This window comes from Dermacentor silvarum, chromosome 7, assembly GCF_013339745.2.
Source record: "Dermacentor silvarum isolate Dsil-2018 chromosome 7, BIME_Dsil_1.4, whole genome shotgun sequence".
In the NCBI taxonomy this organism is placed as follows: domain Eukaryota; kingdom Metazoa; phylum Arthropoda; class Arachnida; order Ixodida; family Ixodidae; genus Dermacentor; species Dermacentor silvarum.
Genome location: NC_051160.1, coordinates 94,428,358 through 94,445,062, shown reverse-complemented (window position 1 = coordinate 94,445,062; position 16,705 = coordinate 94,428,358). Strand labels below are relative to the sequence as shown.

Below are 16,705 nucleotides of genomic sequence, written 5' to 3'. Positions count from 1 at the left end.
CGTGCGCTATGCTGATAATGCGTTGGGTGCACGTTAAAGAATCCCAAGTGGTCGAAGTGAATGGGAAGCCTCCACTACGGCGTGCCTCATAATCATATCGTGGTTTAGACATAAGAAATTAAACGGTGAACGTTTTTCACGTTCCGGAAGGTACTGAAATAGTGCGGTCATAGAAGTCTCTCCACCCCCCCCCCTCCCGGCCGCCTTTCGTAGAGCAATTATTTTTCATTCGCAACACATTCTACAAAACTGCCACTACAAATGTTGCAGCTACAACTTGTTGAGACAAGACTACGTCGAATCCAGTGCGCGACGTGCTACATTTTGATTGCGGGCGCGCGAGCAATGCGCCGAGGCCATTGTTCGCAAAAACATCTCACCCTAATCGAGCTTTCGGTCGTAAAGAAAGTTATATTTGCCAAGTCGTTGAAGTAATAAATACGTCATATTTTACGACGGAAAGGTACAAGATCTAATGTTACTCCATATTACTTGATGCATAGCTATATATTTCTTTCGTTGTGTGATGCACAATTTTTCGGTCGCGAGAGCGAGAGGCGAGATAAATCTCACTAGCCTTTGTAGCGCTGCCTGCTATGTATAAAACGAAGTTATAGTCGCGCATACGGGGTGTACTAACCATATGGTAATTGCACACCTCTTGGTTACTATTTTCGTTGTTCCGGCAGCATCCGTCACGCTTACGCTTCTGCGGTTACTTAGCACGGTTGAAAGTATCCCTAATTTTTTTTCGCCTTGTCTTAAAAGCGTTTCTGTTACACGTTAAATAAAGTAGTATCAACTCAGCCAATTCTTTTCATTCAGCTGCAGCGCAAGTTCGCACTTACCGTATAAAGGAGATGGGCAATCCTTGATAACGTAACAGTTGAATAACACTATCGAAGCACGCATCACATTTAGTAGTTCACAAAAGTGACTTGTGCGTTTTATTTTGCTTGCAGGCCATCCGGAGTATGGGTATGAGCATCTTTTGTATCAAGCGGAGGACAGCAGCTGTGGTGTCCTTTTGGTAGCCCTGAATGAAGCTTGTACGTATTATCATACGGTCTGTACTGGTAATTACACACTTGGGAAAATTCAGCGATACAGCTGCGAGGCTGGGTGCAACTGGGCAGGTGGATGGAGAGTTTATAGACATATGCGCTTAGGAGATATTTTGAAAGTCAAGGAGGATTTCAGTTAAACTGTCTTTGCAAAGTCAGAAATGATGGACGAGCACATTGGACATTGAAATCATTGCGCTAAACCCTTACGAGAAGACTCGTGCGCGAGTGGATAAATCTATTTATCCGTCTCCGCAGGAAAACTTTTCTCGCCAATATATTTGTGATTTTTGAGAATAAAACTGGAACAATAACCTGAAAAACGTATTGTGAACAAAGGATCCGTGCGGATCTAGAAACGTCTTTTTGTTTTGACTATGTCATCAATGGCATGGTTCTTTCCTAACAATTGTTTTACCTGGCCTGACGGTATTTCGCATGAAGAAAAAAAAAGTGTACAGTTTATTGGCACTGTCACTCTTAATAACCACAAGAAAAAGAATAAAAGTATTCTTACACTCACGTAAGCACTTCAAATTTCTGTTCCTTCACACTGTAGTGACAGCGGAACTCGGGCTAGCAGTGGGGTTTGTGTACTAAGTAAGATTTCCCTAGAAGTAGCAATGCGACTTTGCAGTCTAGCGTTTTTCTTTTTCTCTTTGCTTTCTTGTTCTCCTGAGACCCGACTACAGCTATGGGCTGTAATCGCTCTTCAAGAGGTGGTTTTTATTGTCTACTCTTATGTTATGAAGGTGAAAATCAATTTTAAAATTTAAATACCCCGGTTAGATGCCGAAAGGTGCGTCTCCACGTACGGGAAGAAAATAACTATCTCCGTCGTCTTCTCATGTTTGCTTTGGTAAAAACTGCATTTTATTGCTTAAACGCTGAGATGGATACAGAACTACGTGTAATACATTGACATGTTGCGGCCGCGTCCGGTACTTTCACGCAATCTCGGTGATTTCGAAAAACACCTCCAGGTTGCTTTCGGCCGTCTAGCACGACAGAGATGTCAAGATCAATTTAGTGTCAAATTTCTCGAAAGCCCTTCGCTTAGAAAATGAGTAAACCACTTCGCTGAAGTTACAAATACACCGTATTTTATACACAGAATGAATATTTGGCGTAATCACTTCCGAGTGAATGTCGAAAAGAATGTTGAAGTCAGTGTGCAATGCATTGTATAAGGGGTCTTAGGAGGTTATACGACAAATCAATAACAGTGAACATCGTAATAGATAGGTGTCTCCTCTGCCTATACAAGCTGTCTTGCTATGTTTTATTTATGTTTGTCTGTGTGTAAGATGATGGGGTTTGTGTACATGTTTATGTGATGTGTATTCAAATCACTCGCTTTTTCTGTCTTTTCTAAAAATATGGTATATGACTAGTGGTACACTTAAGCTGCTAGGCCATTTACCGTGTTTGCTGCGCCTTGTTACGTATCCATTAATCTGTATTTTTCTGCACCAGAATAACTTTTATACTGGTATGCCGTGCTAATTGTTCACACTCTGTGACTTCTTAAAAATGTAGCCTTATTTCCAAGCGATGTTTCTGCTGATATGTATTATGCGTACGCTAGAGAGTGGGAGGATGATGGTAGCCATGCAGCAAAAGCGAAACCAAAACTTTTAGCTCGGTTCTTGGCAGAAAAAACTTGGAGGACGCTTAAGCTTCGCCTTTAACAGTACAACGCGATAGTGTTATCGGGGCCCGTTCGCATCGCATCGTTAGCATACGGCAAGTAGGCTTCATTCACTGCAGCACTGAACGTGGGAAAGCCAGCTTACAAAGACCAAGCTTACACCGATACCCTAAAGTCGGCTTCACTTTTAAAATGAAATGCATTGCTGGAAAGACGTTTTTCTGGGGGCAATATAAGTGTTCTTATATTAAAATGTGAAGACCCTCGCACCTTTTTTATTATTTTATTAATTGTTTGCTATTGCCCCGAAGCGCGCAGGTCTGGTAGAAATGCTAGAAAAGGGGTTTGTGTTTGAGTTTCCTCGTAGCAGAATTAGGTTTTCTCGTACACGTAAATTACAATCCGACGCCGAATGGTAAATTCGTACTTTACCATTTTTGTGACGGATTTCACTGTGAGAAATTCAATTTTTGTTCACCAAAACCTTGGACCACGTGGAGGGCCTGCGCGGTCGATGTGGTTGGATGATTTTCTCCGCCACCTGTGATCACACGCCGGTCGCCGACGCCGGATTTTCTGTGACACGGGGCCCTAAACGCAATCGCGTAAATATTGCTTTTGATCCGCATATAATACAAGACGTAAATATGGGACTCTAATATATAAGAAACCGGTAATATATGAAGATTTTGAATATGAGAGTTATAACACCCGAAGCAGAGTTCCAGTACTGGGAGCGACATGGAAAAATATGTGAATGGAAAACGGTAACACGATATGCAAAGGGCCAGCACTCTTTGTGTGGAAAGTAATATAAATGAATGCATGCATGAGAGCGCTGGTAATTTGCATGGATAATTGAAGATACTTGATGTTTGTTACGTCGGACGTACGCACCTCGAATCCATAAGTTTTTCTGAATGTGTTTAAGGATGTATGTTTGGTATCAAAATCACATCTCCCTCCCCCCCCCCCCCTTTTTTTTTTAAACCACAGGCACTTTTTATTGCTGTTGCCAGCGATGTTGTGCCGAGGTTAAAAGCAATGACCATTTTTTGTTTGTTTGTTGGTTCGGTCATCATACTGTATGTGTCGGTATGCACTATTGCACTAATACTTTTTAGTTCACGGTAGCCCGTTATTTTGACATCGGTGTTTTGATAATGATATATGGCGTGTGTCGTTTATGCACTGTTACTTATCATTTTTGGAACAAAGTTCTGGACTAGTCGGACATTGACACATTTTGACATTGTCTTGTCAAAATGTGTCAATGTCCGACTAGTCCAGAACTTTGTTCCAAAAAATGATAAGCCTTCATCATCATGCCTTCTTCCACCTTCTTGAGTTGTTGGCCTAAGTGGTTTTGTCTTACACAGCAGGTTACAAAAAACACTGCATTTGCTACCTCGTGTGATTATGCCCCTCCCTTTGGGATTAAAAAATCTTGAGAATAATGAAAATTGTCGCAGCTTCGCCTGCAACGCCCAATCATTCATAGAGATAACGAAGTATTAGACAATTACCCTAAGTAAGGCTCGTAGTTAATTAAGCTGTGTAAATTGCAATAAACATTTGTTTACTAACTAAATTAATTGGCATTGTGTCACGCTGACTCAGACAAACGTAACCAGATCTCTCTCAGTGACCGTGAACACTCACTGTCCTAACGCTGAACGCTTCTAACTTTAACAGATGCCTCCCACTTTAATGCGTCTCCGAAATTTTAGATAATGTGACTTCAAACGCAAAGCGCACTGGCAGATAGCGCATATAAACTGACCGGCGATATCAGCTTGTCCAGCGTTCGCACACTCCACATGTTTACTCAAGATAGTGGGCGCGGGCGGCCTATGTGCTCAGCCGCGCAGAGAGCCATGCGCAGAGAGCCATGTGCAGATAGGGGACGTGACTTCACCTGACTGCCCACTTATAACACGCCCTTGATATCGTTACTATGTGCTCACATCCCCCCTCCGTGAACGCGCTTGATCACGTGACTTCCAACATTGGGCGATTGTGTAGTCGGCCGCATCAAGTCATCCTCCTTTCCCCCTTCTTTGCTAACCCTAGTGCGCTTTTCCTCGCACCCACATCGTACGCAGCGTGAGGCGCGATAGGGTCTTATCGCACTTGAACTTTACGAAACCTCACGGCGACGGCGACGGCTACGACGACGGTGAAAATATGCCATAAGTGTTCTTGTAATTGTTATCACAATAAAAAGGTTACAGAAGGAATGAAATTAGTTTAGCTAGAAGAATTGCGCAAAGGTGCAGAAGTCGGAGGAGTTTCACGAAAGACGCAAGAAAGTTACACACAAAGCTTGCTTAATTGTAGAATTTTGAAGAATGACGAGGCCATTGGCTAGATGGTCCAAAGATTTTGCGAGGTTTCGCTTCATGTAACAGCGAAAAAGGAATGGCTAATTTTTTTCTGAGAAAGAATTCGCCCTTGCCCGTGAAATGTTTCCAAGGAGGGCCACCGCGCACAATGTCTTACAGGAAACGATGGACAATATTTGTACCCACCGGATGAGACTAGTTGCACTTAGTTCTGGAGAGGTCATGTATATATCTTATTGTCACAGTAACTTGCCTACTGCCGGAAGCATATGTACGCAAATGCCTTAAAATTATAGCGCAAAATTGGAATAACGGTTCTGATTATATGGGAAGAAGTGGGAGTCGACATGCGAAGAAGCAGCCTTATTTTTAAATCTGCTGCGACAAGACACAATAGCATAAATAGCAAAAGGCACAATGGAATATGCACAGCCAAGGAGCGAGGACCGTGTCCACAAGTAGTGAAATCGCGCAGCTGCGCGACCAAAGTCAAATGCGCTGCAGCGGCTAGCTGCGTGTGCAGCTGGATTGGAACAAATGTGCAAGGAGAAAACGCACAGAGGATATATTTGCAAGCTAGGTATTAGGTTTGAGGTATCAGAGAAGACGGGAGAGTGCCTTCCAATGCAATAAAGACTTGAGCACAATGCGGATATCTCTTTGTAACCACTACATCTATACGCCTGCACAGCGCCCTCATTATTATAAACATCACGTTAGTGTCGAAGTGGGTGGGGTCGAAATCCATGGGGTAGTATGTTTAAGTAGAGCGAATCAGTCTCTGTATCAAAGCGATGCACTCATTTTTCTTTTCAGATCGGTGTGGCGGTGCCAGCGGTTTAAGATGGAGAAGGCATCAAGACCAGATAAATATGAAACGCGCTCACTGCTTGCAGTGCATTTTATATGATGTCGTGTTTTTTAACAGCACTCTGAAGTAAAATACAAGGCAGTATTATGTATATCACCAGCCGCAGCGTGTCCTTATTTACTCTGAAGTAAATAAAATTCGCAGGCGCAAGTTGGAATACGCTAGCGCAAGACAGGGATAATTGGATATCGCAGGGAGAGGCCTTCATCCTGCAGTGGAGATAAATATAGGCTGATGATGATGATGAAATAAAAGGACGATAATTTTGTTTCCATAGAAAAGCCGCGGTGGCCGCGTTTCGATGGGGGCGAAATACAAGGACACTCGTGTACCGGGCATTGGGTGCACTTTAAGTAAGCAAGGTGGTCAAAATTGAACCGGAGTCTCCCACTACGGCGTGCCTCATAATGATGTCGTGGTTTGGAAACGTAAAACCACAGTATTTATAACATTTACCTTTTATTACTATGAAAAGTTTTGGGAGTATCTCGACTTTGGTTTTAGTTGAAGGATTTGGGAGTGCGATATTTTATAAGCATTGTGTATTTTTTCTCTTTTCTCCTAGGGCCAATCTGTTGTCGCACGGTTTTTAGGAGCTAGTTTAGTACACCGCTGACGATGGTGTACGAGTGTTCTAACGCTGTATGCAAAAGAACGAAATCACAGTCTACGATGAAAGACAGCGCCTACATTCGGTGTCCCTTGACGTACAACTGTCTATGGCCTGGATTACCACGACGCGAGTAGATCGTGTTGTAGCGTTTGTGGCCCGGCGACGCATTTACTAACTCCTATGCTTTCCTCATTGGGATGGCTGACAAATCTAAATGTGACGACGCGTGCAGCTGTATCCAAATATTAAGATACATCCTCTGTTGCGCCCGTGTTAGCTTGCAGAAAAGCAAGTATTGTGCGCAGCGCTGGGAATACTGGGACATACTTCCACAGTCAAAAGAAACATTGCTAGCTCAATACTCCACGCAGAAGGCCAAATCAACGTTGTTCATGTTCCTGAGGTCTACGGGCTTACATAATACTTTGAGAAGCCTGAGTGCTGCCGTTGACACTGCTACATTGTGTGTGCGCTTTACACAGTCTGTGCATTTCTGTCTTATAATTCCATTACTCTTTTCACACCGCCCCGGGAAGCCAACCTCAAAGACCTTTGGTCAACCTGTCAGCCTTGTTATACATCCTTTTTCTCTCACTCTGACATTATATGGTGTAATTACGAGGCACAACCGCATTTGCGTGAAAAAGTTCATATGTGATCAACAGTTTAGGCAATTTCTGCAGTACATTACTGACAAAAGTCTTGCTGCCTTTTTATATTTGCAGATATGTGGCTCGAAATACGGGTGAGGAATTCTACTGTAGACAAGCCAGATCAAACTTGCGTAAAAAGGTTCCGACAACTCTTACCAGTATTGAAGGGCAAGCGAAGACTGGTGTACAACCGAGACTGTCAGCGAATCCTTGACCAAATAAATGAATGACGTAAGACGCACTGGAGCCACGAGTTCCCCGTGAATACCAGTTTGCGGTAGTCATGTCGTCAGCAGGCGCCCTCTCGGTGACAAAATGCTACGAAATGCAATTTCGACGCACTGGTCTGTCTTGTTTTATTCAATGTGTACTGAGGGACTGACTGTGCTTTCAACTCTAGGAATGCTTTTTGAGTAATAATTCAATGTCGCAAATCCACATAGCACAATACGACATATAATTTTATATTGCTCATAACTGCACGAATCGGTGCGCATAAAGTTGAAAAGAGGGGCAAACAGTTAGGTACTAAGGTAAAAAAGCAACGGCATTGTCCTTCTTCATGAGCAGTCATCTTTATAGCCGGTCGTTACTCGTTATGGTAGAATTTGCGGTCTCTTTACTGCGGTGCTAGCTTCAAGAGTGTTTCAAGGCGCTTGTCACACCGATCCGACTTCGGGACGGCGCAACCAACTTAGCCGAACCCAGTCACCATGAGCACGCGATGCTAGCGGCTGTCGCTCAAGGGCAGTAATGCTTTGTCGCTGAATGGATATTGCATCATGCTTGTTAAGTTTGTGAAGGGGAAAGTTTGCGAAGGTGAAGGAATTTTGGCGCCAAAAGAGCGCTTGTTTCATTCGCGTATGCGGTTGCCTTATGATATACTCCTGAAAATTGTTCCATAACCTATGTGTGTTAGGCATGCTTGTAACGAAATGTAGCTCTAAATGAACGCTATCACAAAGGAAGGTACCTTCACTTATGTTTGTGCTTGCGATAATTACCCTTGTGTGTCAGTGTATGCTGCTGACTGCTCACAGACATGTAGGCTGTAAAGGAACCATTTCGTAAAAGAAACAAGCTGACAAAGATGACAAAAATAATTTCCTACAGCTTGATGCCCAGAGTGGAGAAAACGAATAAAACAATCATGACTCACAGCTTCAGGATCTGAAATTAATTTAGTTCCCGCGCCACCTGCTAAACGCGAGCACACCCGCCCACTTATGAGGATGCCACAATGAATCTACCCCAAAAGCCCGCATACCTTAAGTCCTCCAACTTCCGAAAATTTTTCACATGTGTGCATGAAGCCAGCGCAGTGCACGTAGTACCTCTGAAAAGCAGGCGGGACATTTAGGCCGCGAAGCATCAAAGTTTTGCCACAATTTTCACACACCAAAAGCATCACTTGGCACTTGCGTATGGACTACGTTTTGAAGCTCTTATCGTTGATTGATTGTGCTTAATGTCTCAATGTGCCATTGAGGCGATAAGAGAAGACGCAGTGTAACGTCATAAATTATTTTGCGGCAATCAGGGTTTTAATAGTGCTGAAATCGATAATTGGACGACGTGTCGTCTGACCTTGAAGTAAATTATTATTATAGAAAGCAAAAGAGGACAATGACGAACCTGCTGGGGTGGTCAAAGTGTTAGTCGTTTCGGCCTGCGCACGAAACTCTTGTCCGCTAAGCAAGAAATGCTGCTAACATCGTGAATTAACATTGTTTCAGTAATCTCAGAGTACATGTTGCTCTCTTTTGTTGTCTGAATAGTCAGGCACCCAGATATTGTTGCGGCATCTAAATGGGGAATGTGTTTGACTGGGCTAGTTGGGAATCCATTAGAAGAACAGTGCAACAGCGGACGGAGGACGGAAAGAACGAAAGAACGAACTCAAGCGCTGACTTCTAACTACTTATAGATGGCGTCAGCTTGTTTATCCACAATGCAGTGTTTACCTGCTCAAAGGTGCTTCAGTCAAACCTTACACTGCAAACTGCAGTTTGTACAGGGCTCAGCAATTGAAACGTGATACGCGGACCGCATCGCGGCCGACGATTTTTCTTCCACCGGTGAGTGGTGGGTGATTGCTGCAGGGCCGAATACAGTCACAATGCATGTCAAAGACTCTCGCTTTCATGTGAGACAAAATGCGCCAACTTGGTGTCCTCAGTCCCCGCCGGTGGCGCCAAACGTGCCAGCACCTTCGCGCTCCGATAGTGGCGTTTTAATTGTTGAGCACTGTACTCAAGTTAAGAAAACTGTAGCTTCAAAATAGCTGCAAAATCCATTGAAAATTGCTCTGTTCGTGATAGTAGGCATTTTGGGTCGCTTTGATAACATCAGTGATGCAGCCATGCTCGAAGTGCCCGACGACGCAGGCCTGGCACGGCGGCCATTGTTGATCATCGTAAGCTTCCTGTCCGACAGCACAAGGCGCGTCGGCAGCACCCCATTTGGGGGTTCAGTAGCCGTGAGCGCTGTGGCACCATTTCTTTTACATATCACAATAACCTGAGGCCTTGGACGGGCTTCACCAACGCGCTCGACACCGCCGTGTGTATATCTCAACTTACGCGGAAGACATTCTCCAGTGATGTTTCTTGCCCTCAAGCGAGGCGCCTGGAGAGAGGCGGCGCATGCAGGAGGCCTTCGAGGCCATCTCAGCGTGGTTGCGGGCTCTCCGAGGAACCCCTCGGGTGAAAAGCTGTTCAACTGGCCTGCGGTGATAGGAAGCGCTTCATAAACATCCCGATAAGAAATGGAGCCTAGCCCTTCAATAATGATCGTCAATGTGAGCTAATAGCCGTACGCTTCACGAAAGCTAGTTGCTTTAAGTAAGGAATCATGCGCTTGATGGCATAGATTTGTTGCTGTGAGGATATTAAGTAGTTTTTGTTGTTTCATTTCATATAGTTGCATAAGGAACAGAGCCGTTAACACACACATTTGTAGCGGTAGTAAAGTTGACTATACATATAGGCCGATTGGTCGTATTTATGTTGGCTCCACAGCAGCGAGAATCGGAGTGCTCGTGCCGATGGAGTACATTTGAAGCAAAACTTGCTTAGCGTACCCTCCCGGATGTTGCAAACCATCAGTGCAGCTCTTGAGTGCTCCTGAGTGCTACCAATAATAGGAAGTGTGTGCCGTACAACGAGGCTCGGCTGTTGTGCAGTTTCAACTAACTGCTTGAGACGTATGCGTCTCCCCACGAGGAATTTGTTGTTATTGTTCGTGCCTCTGGAGGTGAGGGGGGGGGGGGGGGGCTGCCCCCACGCCTCCGCGTTTGTAGCACTAGCTCAAGCAACAACTGGCTTGTCTGAGGGATTTTGGCCAGGGTCTAACGTTCGCTTGTAGCGTAGCGTACGGGGGGCATGGCAATGAATGCTTGAAAAATTCATCTGTGTCTGCAAGGCACGAATGATGGCTGCGTCATCAGCACACGTGCTTCTCAACTGCAAGAAATAAACATGCGCAAATGGTCTACCCTTCGTCGAAACAAAACCGTCTATTGCGTTGGACTAAGTCTTTTCATATAAAAGAACATGTAATCTTGTCGTGACCCTCACAAAGTAGCCACACTAATCCGTGATTGATGGTAATTCCGTGACTAATGGGGACTTTTGCACATGGCATTGCGCAGAAAGCAATGTGTTTATTAATGCGGATCAAAGAAAGTAATATGTTAGCAAATATTGCTTGGAGAATGGACCCGTCTATATATGTTGTTTATGTTCACCGGCAATGTGTTCCATGCCTACACGTGTTCCATGCCTACACTGAAAATCAAAGGAAGAAATCCTGTGTGATTCATGAATCTCTTGCTTTGTTGTTGTTCATGACATGACACACTGTGCGCGTGAAATTATGGCTTACAGGGACTAGACATTCTCCGACGCAAGGACATTACAAGACGTTCTGAGCCACTTAACATGCCATATTGCTTACTACGACTACAGCTCTAATAGGCAACATTTGCTGAGCAAATTGTAGCAGCATTGAATTTCGCCATTCGCACAGTAACTGTAGCCACACTGTATGTGCTGTACCTGGTCTCATTGCACACAGAATGCACTATTGCGCCATTTTAGTCTGCCCCTCACAAAGCTTTCCGTAGCCACCTCGGTGGGTGCGAGGCTATTACAATAAACAATGGATGGAATTTTTAAAGAAGCGGACTGTACACGGCCTCTAGGGTATTTCTTTGAAGTGCATTGGTCTAGAAACAAATACTTCATTTCGTGGGCAGCTTGCAGCAGTGGCACTCGATTGAAAAGGATGTCCGCCCACTTATATGTCATTGCGGTATCGTGCGGCTAAAATTATAGATGCTATCATTTGGCAATCACTGACCAGTCGGCGTCACGCGATTCGCTTAGAAAGTGGGTCCATATATTGCAAAGTGCCAACACCTTCTGCAAGGGTTCATTCCTTGATAGAAATTCACCTTGTGAGCTTTCTGAACCAGAGGTGCTGAATAACCGAAACCATAACTCATGGGATTCGCGAGAAGAGTATGTACAGCGATCGGGGCTCGCCGAACAAGTGTTCAATCAGGCATGCACGATTGTAAGTGTTAGTTGTAGGTGTAAGTGGGTGTTCGGCGAACGTCACGAGTAGGCCCATATGACGAGAGGCCCACGCAACGGAAACACTTGTTTTCCCGTACGTGGAGTACTTGCGCAAATGCATTTCTTGCAGTTAAGAAGTGCGCACGCTGGTGATGCACATATTGCGGACTCGTTGCCGGCATACATGAATTTCTGAAGTACGCGCTTCATGCTCTACGCTACTGGAGGACCCCGCTAGAAACAAACGTTTGGCTCTTACCGCAACTCGTCTGTGAGGCCAGTTGTTGTCGTATCTCACGGCCCAATCCTGTCCGAAAAGCGACAGCAGAGGTAAGAACAATAGCACTCACTTTCTGCAGAGGGACGTTCGGCTTGGACTACTGATTCAGATTGAAAATGCACAAATAAGTCATGTCAACGGCATACATTTTCTATTATTGGGGCAAAAAAAAAGAAGTAGGCCATGACAGGTAATATCGATCGACCGAAAGAAACTTGCTTTGATTTTGTTGCGTAGGTAGCCGATGCACTGAGCAAATTGTGACGCAAAAGTACATCACATCGTGGACGTGGTATGTTTTCGAAAGAAAAAAAGATATATCTAAAATTCAAAGATTGTTTTTCTGCTCAGTGTAAGGCATTGGAGCCTGCTAAGCGCGCACAGCACGACCATCGCTGCGAAGAAAGCTACAGCTATGATTTCTAGAAAACAAATAGAAGAATTATCAAGCCTATTCGTGTTCTTCCTACTCCTGCCGACGGCGGTGCGACTGAGAGGCGATTTCGGCACATTAAAGCCGCTGCGACGCACTAAGATTGATATAAAACAAGTAAGTACGAACATATATTCTTCCTATTTTTGCAATGAGACAGAAATACTTCAAAATTAGAGATTCGAGAGAGCGTTGATAACCTTTTCGGACGGCTTGTCACTGTATTTTGGATGCTATTATGTGATGATACTGTTGTTATTTGCGAGTAAACATTCTTGCTTGCAATTTAAAATTTAGTTCTGAATCTAACATCTCGAATCTGTAAAGTGCGCTATGGGGGACTCCGTAATGAAGAGTTCCGGATTAATTTCGTCTAGCTGCGGTTTTTAACATGCACCTAAATCTAACTACGCGAGCGTTATGGCATCTCGGTGTAGCGAACCCGCTACACCGTTCTCACCAGCGCTGCGCCATACCCACAGAACTACCGCTGCGGTTTTATTTAAATTTGAAAGTTTGTCTTTCTTTGCTTACTTGCCTTTGCTGTATGGATGCCATTTTGCATAGGATTAACGCTCGCTATGAATGTGAATTTCCGCCACAGGTGAACAAAGCATGCATCTACTTCGCAAGAAACATTCACTGTGGTGGCTGTGTCGAGAACAACAGTAACTGAAAATTACCCCATCAGCAAAGTTAAGGATATCTTGGTTGAAAAGCTGCAAAAGTCTCGAAGAAAACATTTGCTGCTGTATAGTCTGCTACAAAGAGGATTTCATACAAAAAATATCACGCCTGCTCACATAAATAATTATAGACAAATATTTGCCAGAATAGGAAAGATCTGTAAGAGATACGAAACTGGTGTTTACTGGTTGCGACCTCCAAAGAAATATTTGCTTTCGCAGTACTGAGCGCGTGTTCAATGTTCAAGCAGGATAAATACTCGCACATTACCATTATTGTTAATGAGCGAAACTAGAACAAGCAGGAGCCAACGTTTCGACAAGTGGACTTGTCTTTTTTAAGGCGATATATGCTCTCTTCGCCACAGCATATGTAGGTACGGTTCTTCTAAAGGGGAGAGAGGGTAAGGCAGGTGGGCGAGGTAACGACCGAGGGTGTGTTAGTGGCGAGGGTGTAAAATTGAAAAGAAAGGTGTGCTACTTAACGTCGGCGGAGGAATGTGAATGCATTGTCCAGGCCCCTTCCTCGAATAGAGGAACCTACAGTGACACTTCAACAGGCCGCCACACAATGGAGTGTAGTAGATTAGTTAATTATATGCAAAACATCTTTATAAAACATGCCACGCTGTTGCGCCTATCTTGGGTTGAGAAAGTAAAGAAAATGTTCGGGAGCGTTGGTTGCAGTCATCCGTTATCGTGGCACCGGGCACCAATCTAGACAAAATATAATTTATACTCTGATGGCGTCCTTTCACGAGAATGTTATTCCTTTTGCGGAGAACCACTGATATTGATAAAAATATTTTTGACAGTTGATGTCTACAAGCTCGAATATTGCTAACCTACACTGTGCGGATAAAATCACGGTGCGAGGTGTGTGTCGGTCGTCCTTTTATTGCAGTTCTTCAACACAAGCGAACCAGTGTGGACGTACATGTCATCTGAGCGAGTTCCGGTCGAATGTAAAGTGGAAGTCAAGATCAGTATGAGTGACACTTCCGTCGTCTTTCAAAGTCATTTCATCGTGAAAAACTTCAGGTAAGATTAGTGCTGACGTTTCATGGCGAGATGTGGTTATAATTGCTGGCGTTCTTGTCACAGGACCAATTTGACAATTCAGGGGAAGTTTAGAACGATGGATGTCGAGAAGACCAACGCTGACAAGTTTAACGCGATTTCGATTTCCAACCCAGGTAAGCTCGTAACCACGGATGCGTCTCATGTGTTGTCCAGGTGAATAATGTCCCTGAATATTGCGTGTGTGATCGGCATTGATCTTGTGATCAATGCCGATTGATGACACACACACACACACACACACACACGCACACGCACACGCACACGCACACGCACACACACACACACACACACACACACACACACACACACACACACACACACACACACAGGGATCGCACAAAGTAGAAACACTCAAAGGACAGTGACCTAAAATGGGGCTTATAATTGTGGTTAGGAAAATGTCGTCCCATTATTGCTACTCATTCTTCTCGTGCAGTTTCCTTAGAGAAAGAGTCAACGAGATGAAGGAAGGACACTGGGAATGTTGACAACGAAGAGTTCTCAAGCGTTACGTTTTTCTTTTTTTTATAAAAGGAAGCCGTTAGATGTCCGAGTTGTTTAGTTTGACACATGTTCAAGAAAAAAATTTGGAGGACCCTTAAGCTCGCCTTTAAGAGTGGAACGCGATAGCATTCAAAGATCCCTGAATGCTTGTCAGGCTTCCCGGCAACTGTAGCTTTCTTTTTTCTCCACCTTCGCCTCTGCACGCCGCTACCATTTTACGCTGCCGAGAAGGCAAGCGCCATCTGGATGGGGTTTTCGTAAGTAACCCACCCGGGCGCGCCGCTGTTGGTATGATTGAAATGCTGAAAAAGTGGCTTGTATTTGAGTTTCCTCGCAACAGACTTATGTTTTCTCGTACATTCAAATTACCATCCGACGCTATCTATGTCTGTAGGTTGTAGTTAAGTCATACTTTACGTTTTTTCTGACAGGTTTTACTTTGAGAAATTCAGTTCTGTTCACTAACGCCTCTGCGCTACGCGCAGGGCCTGTGTGGTGGGGGTGGTTCGGGATGATTTTCTACGCCGGATTTTCTGTGACACGCCGCCCTTAACGCTATTGCGTTAAAAGGCAATATATTATAACCTCTCGAATATCTGGGACGGCTACATTTTGTCCCCCAATCTCTGTATAGTCGGGAATCTCTAACCTCTCTTTTTATTTACTTTCTGTTGCTTGACAATCGCGGGTAACCTCAGTAATCTGAATCTAAAGTTCACAAATGCAGTAACAGGTATCAATTAACAAAACGAGGGCTGAATTCATGATACTTTGCCTAAGTTCATGGTTTCGAAAAGCCTCCTTACCACAGCGAGACAGACAGGAACTTTAATGTCAGAAAGTTGGAGAGAGAGAGAGAGAGAAACATTTATTGTTCATGAGGTGGGGCGACTTCCTCGTAGGGTGGAGCCCTTAGTTCAGGGCCCCATTGGCTCGCGCCACCCCGCGTGTCTGCTGGATCAGCCGTCGCTGCTCTTGCGGTTCTGAGCTGGTCAGCGCAGTGTCCCTGGAGGAAGGTGAAGGTGAATGAATAGGGGAGTAGCCAGAAGGGTGTGAGCACTCCCAGGTGCAATGATATACTGTGGGCTTCGCTCCACAGTAGGGACAGTATGAGGGATAATGTGTGGAGTGGAAGAGGGGAAGGTAAAAGAGACAGGGGAATGAATTGGTCTGTAGCTGTCGCCACGCGACGGCATCTTCTCGGTTAAGAGACTTGTGTGGTGGCGGGAAGTGTCTCCTGCTATCTCTGTAATGTTGTAGAGTTTCAGTGTAGTTCAGTGGTTCTGTCGGTACGTCATCTGGGTTGGACAGCTCTTCCAATGGCGCCCGGTTAGCAAGCTCTCGGGCTACCGCATTAGCGCGTTCATTACCATGGAGAGAAGCATGTCCAGGTGTCCAGACAATACGCACCCTGTGTAACGCTGTGGGGTGTAATGATGTAAGGATGCGGTGTGTGTAGGGTTCACCATCTCTTGTGCCAAAGTCCTGCACTCGGTTTGGGAATCAGTGACCACTGTGATGGGTCCATCCGGTGCCGGTAAGTTGGAGTGGTAGGCCTGAGCGAGGTTCCGCTGCTAGGCTATACTGCACGCTGAAGAGGAGGTTTGGGGAAGTGACAGATATAGGATGTAAAGAGGAAGGAGGGATTCCTAAAAAAGTAGTATGGTGAATTATGGCGCAGAGGTCGTTCAGCTACCATAGAAACATTGATAGTACACGGATTTGCCTAATGTTCATGTTTTTGACTTCTCACGTTGTTGTGGCGTTTATTATACAGGGTGTTTGGGCGAACACTTTCAAAAATTCTTAAAGGTTGCCTGTGGCAGATAGCACAATTCTAGTTCATAAGCTGGTCTACTCGAAGAGGCGGACATTACTTGCACAAGAAATTGAAGTGCATAATCGAATAATTAACAAAAATTCACTAATAAGTTTTTAGCTA

The 16,705-nt window shown here is 44.6% G+C and overlaps 1 protein-coding gene across 10 annotated transcripts in view; it reads left to right on the top strand.

The window, feature by feature from the left end:
• LOC119458283 (uncharacterized) overlaps positions 1-16,705 on the top strand; it is a 43,709-nt gene that overhangs the window by 12,993 nt on the left and 14,011 nt on the right. For 3 of the 10 annotated variants that reach the window (XR_007467943.1, XM_049671002.1, XM_049671003.1), the window contains 4 exons: positions 963-1,049; positions 7,270-7,428; positions 14,081-14,217; positions 14,281-14,372. Coding sequence is in view for 9 of the 10 variants with exons in the window: in XM_049671002.1 (XP_049526959.1) it covers positions 7,420-7,428; positions 14,081-14,217; positions 14,281-14,372 (238 nt within the window). In the remaining variant the exon portion in view is untranslated. The other 7 variants (XM_049671005.1, XM_049671001.1, XM_049671004.1 and 4 more) reach the window with 5 other exon arrangements.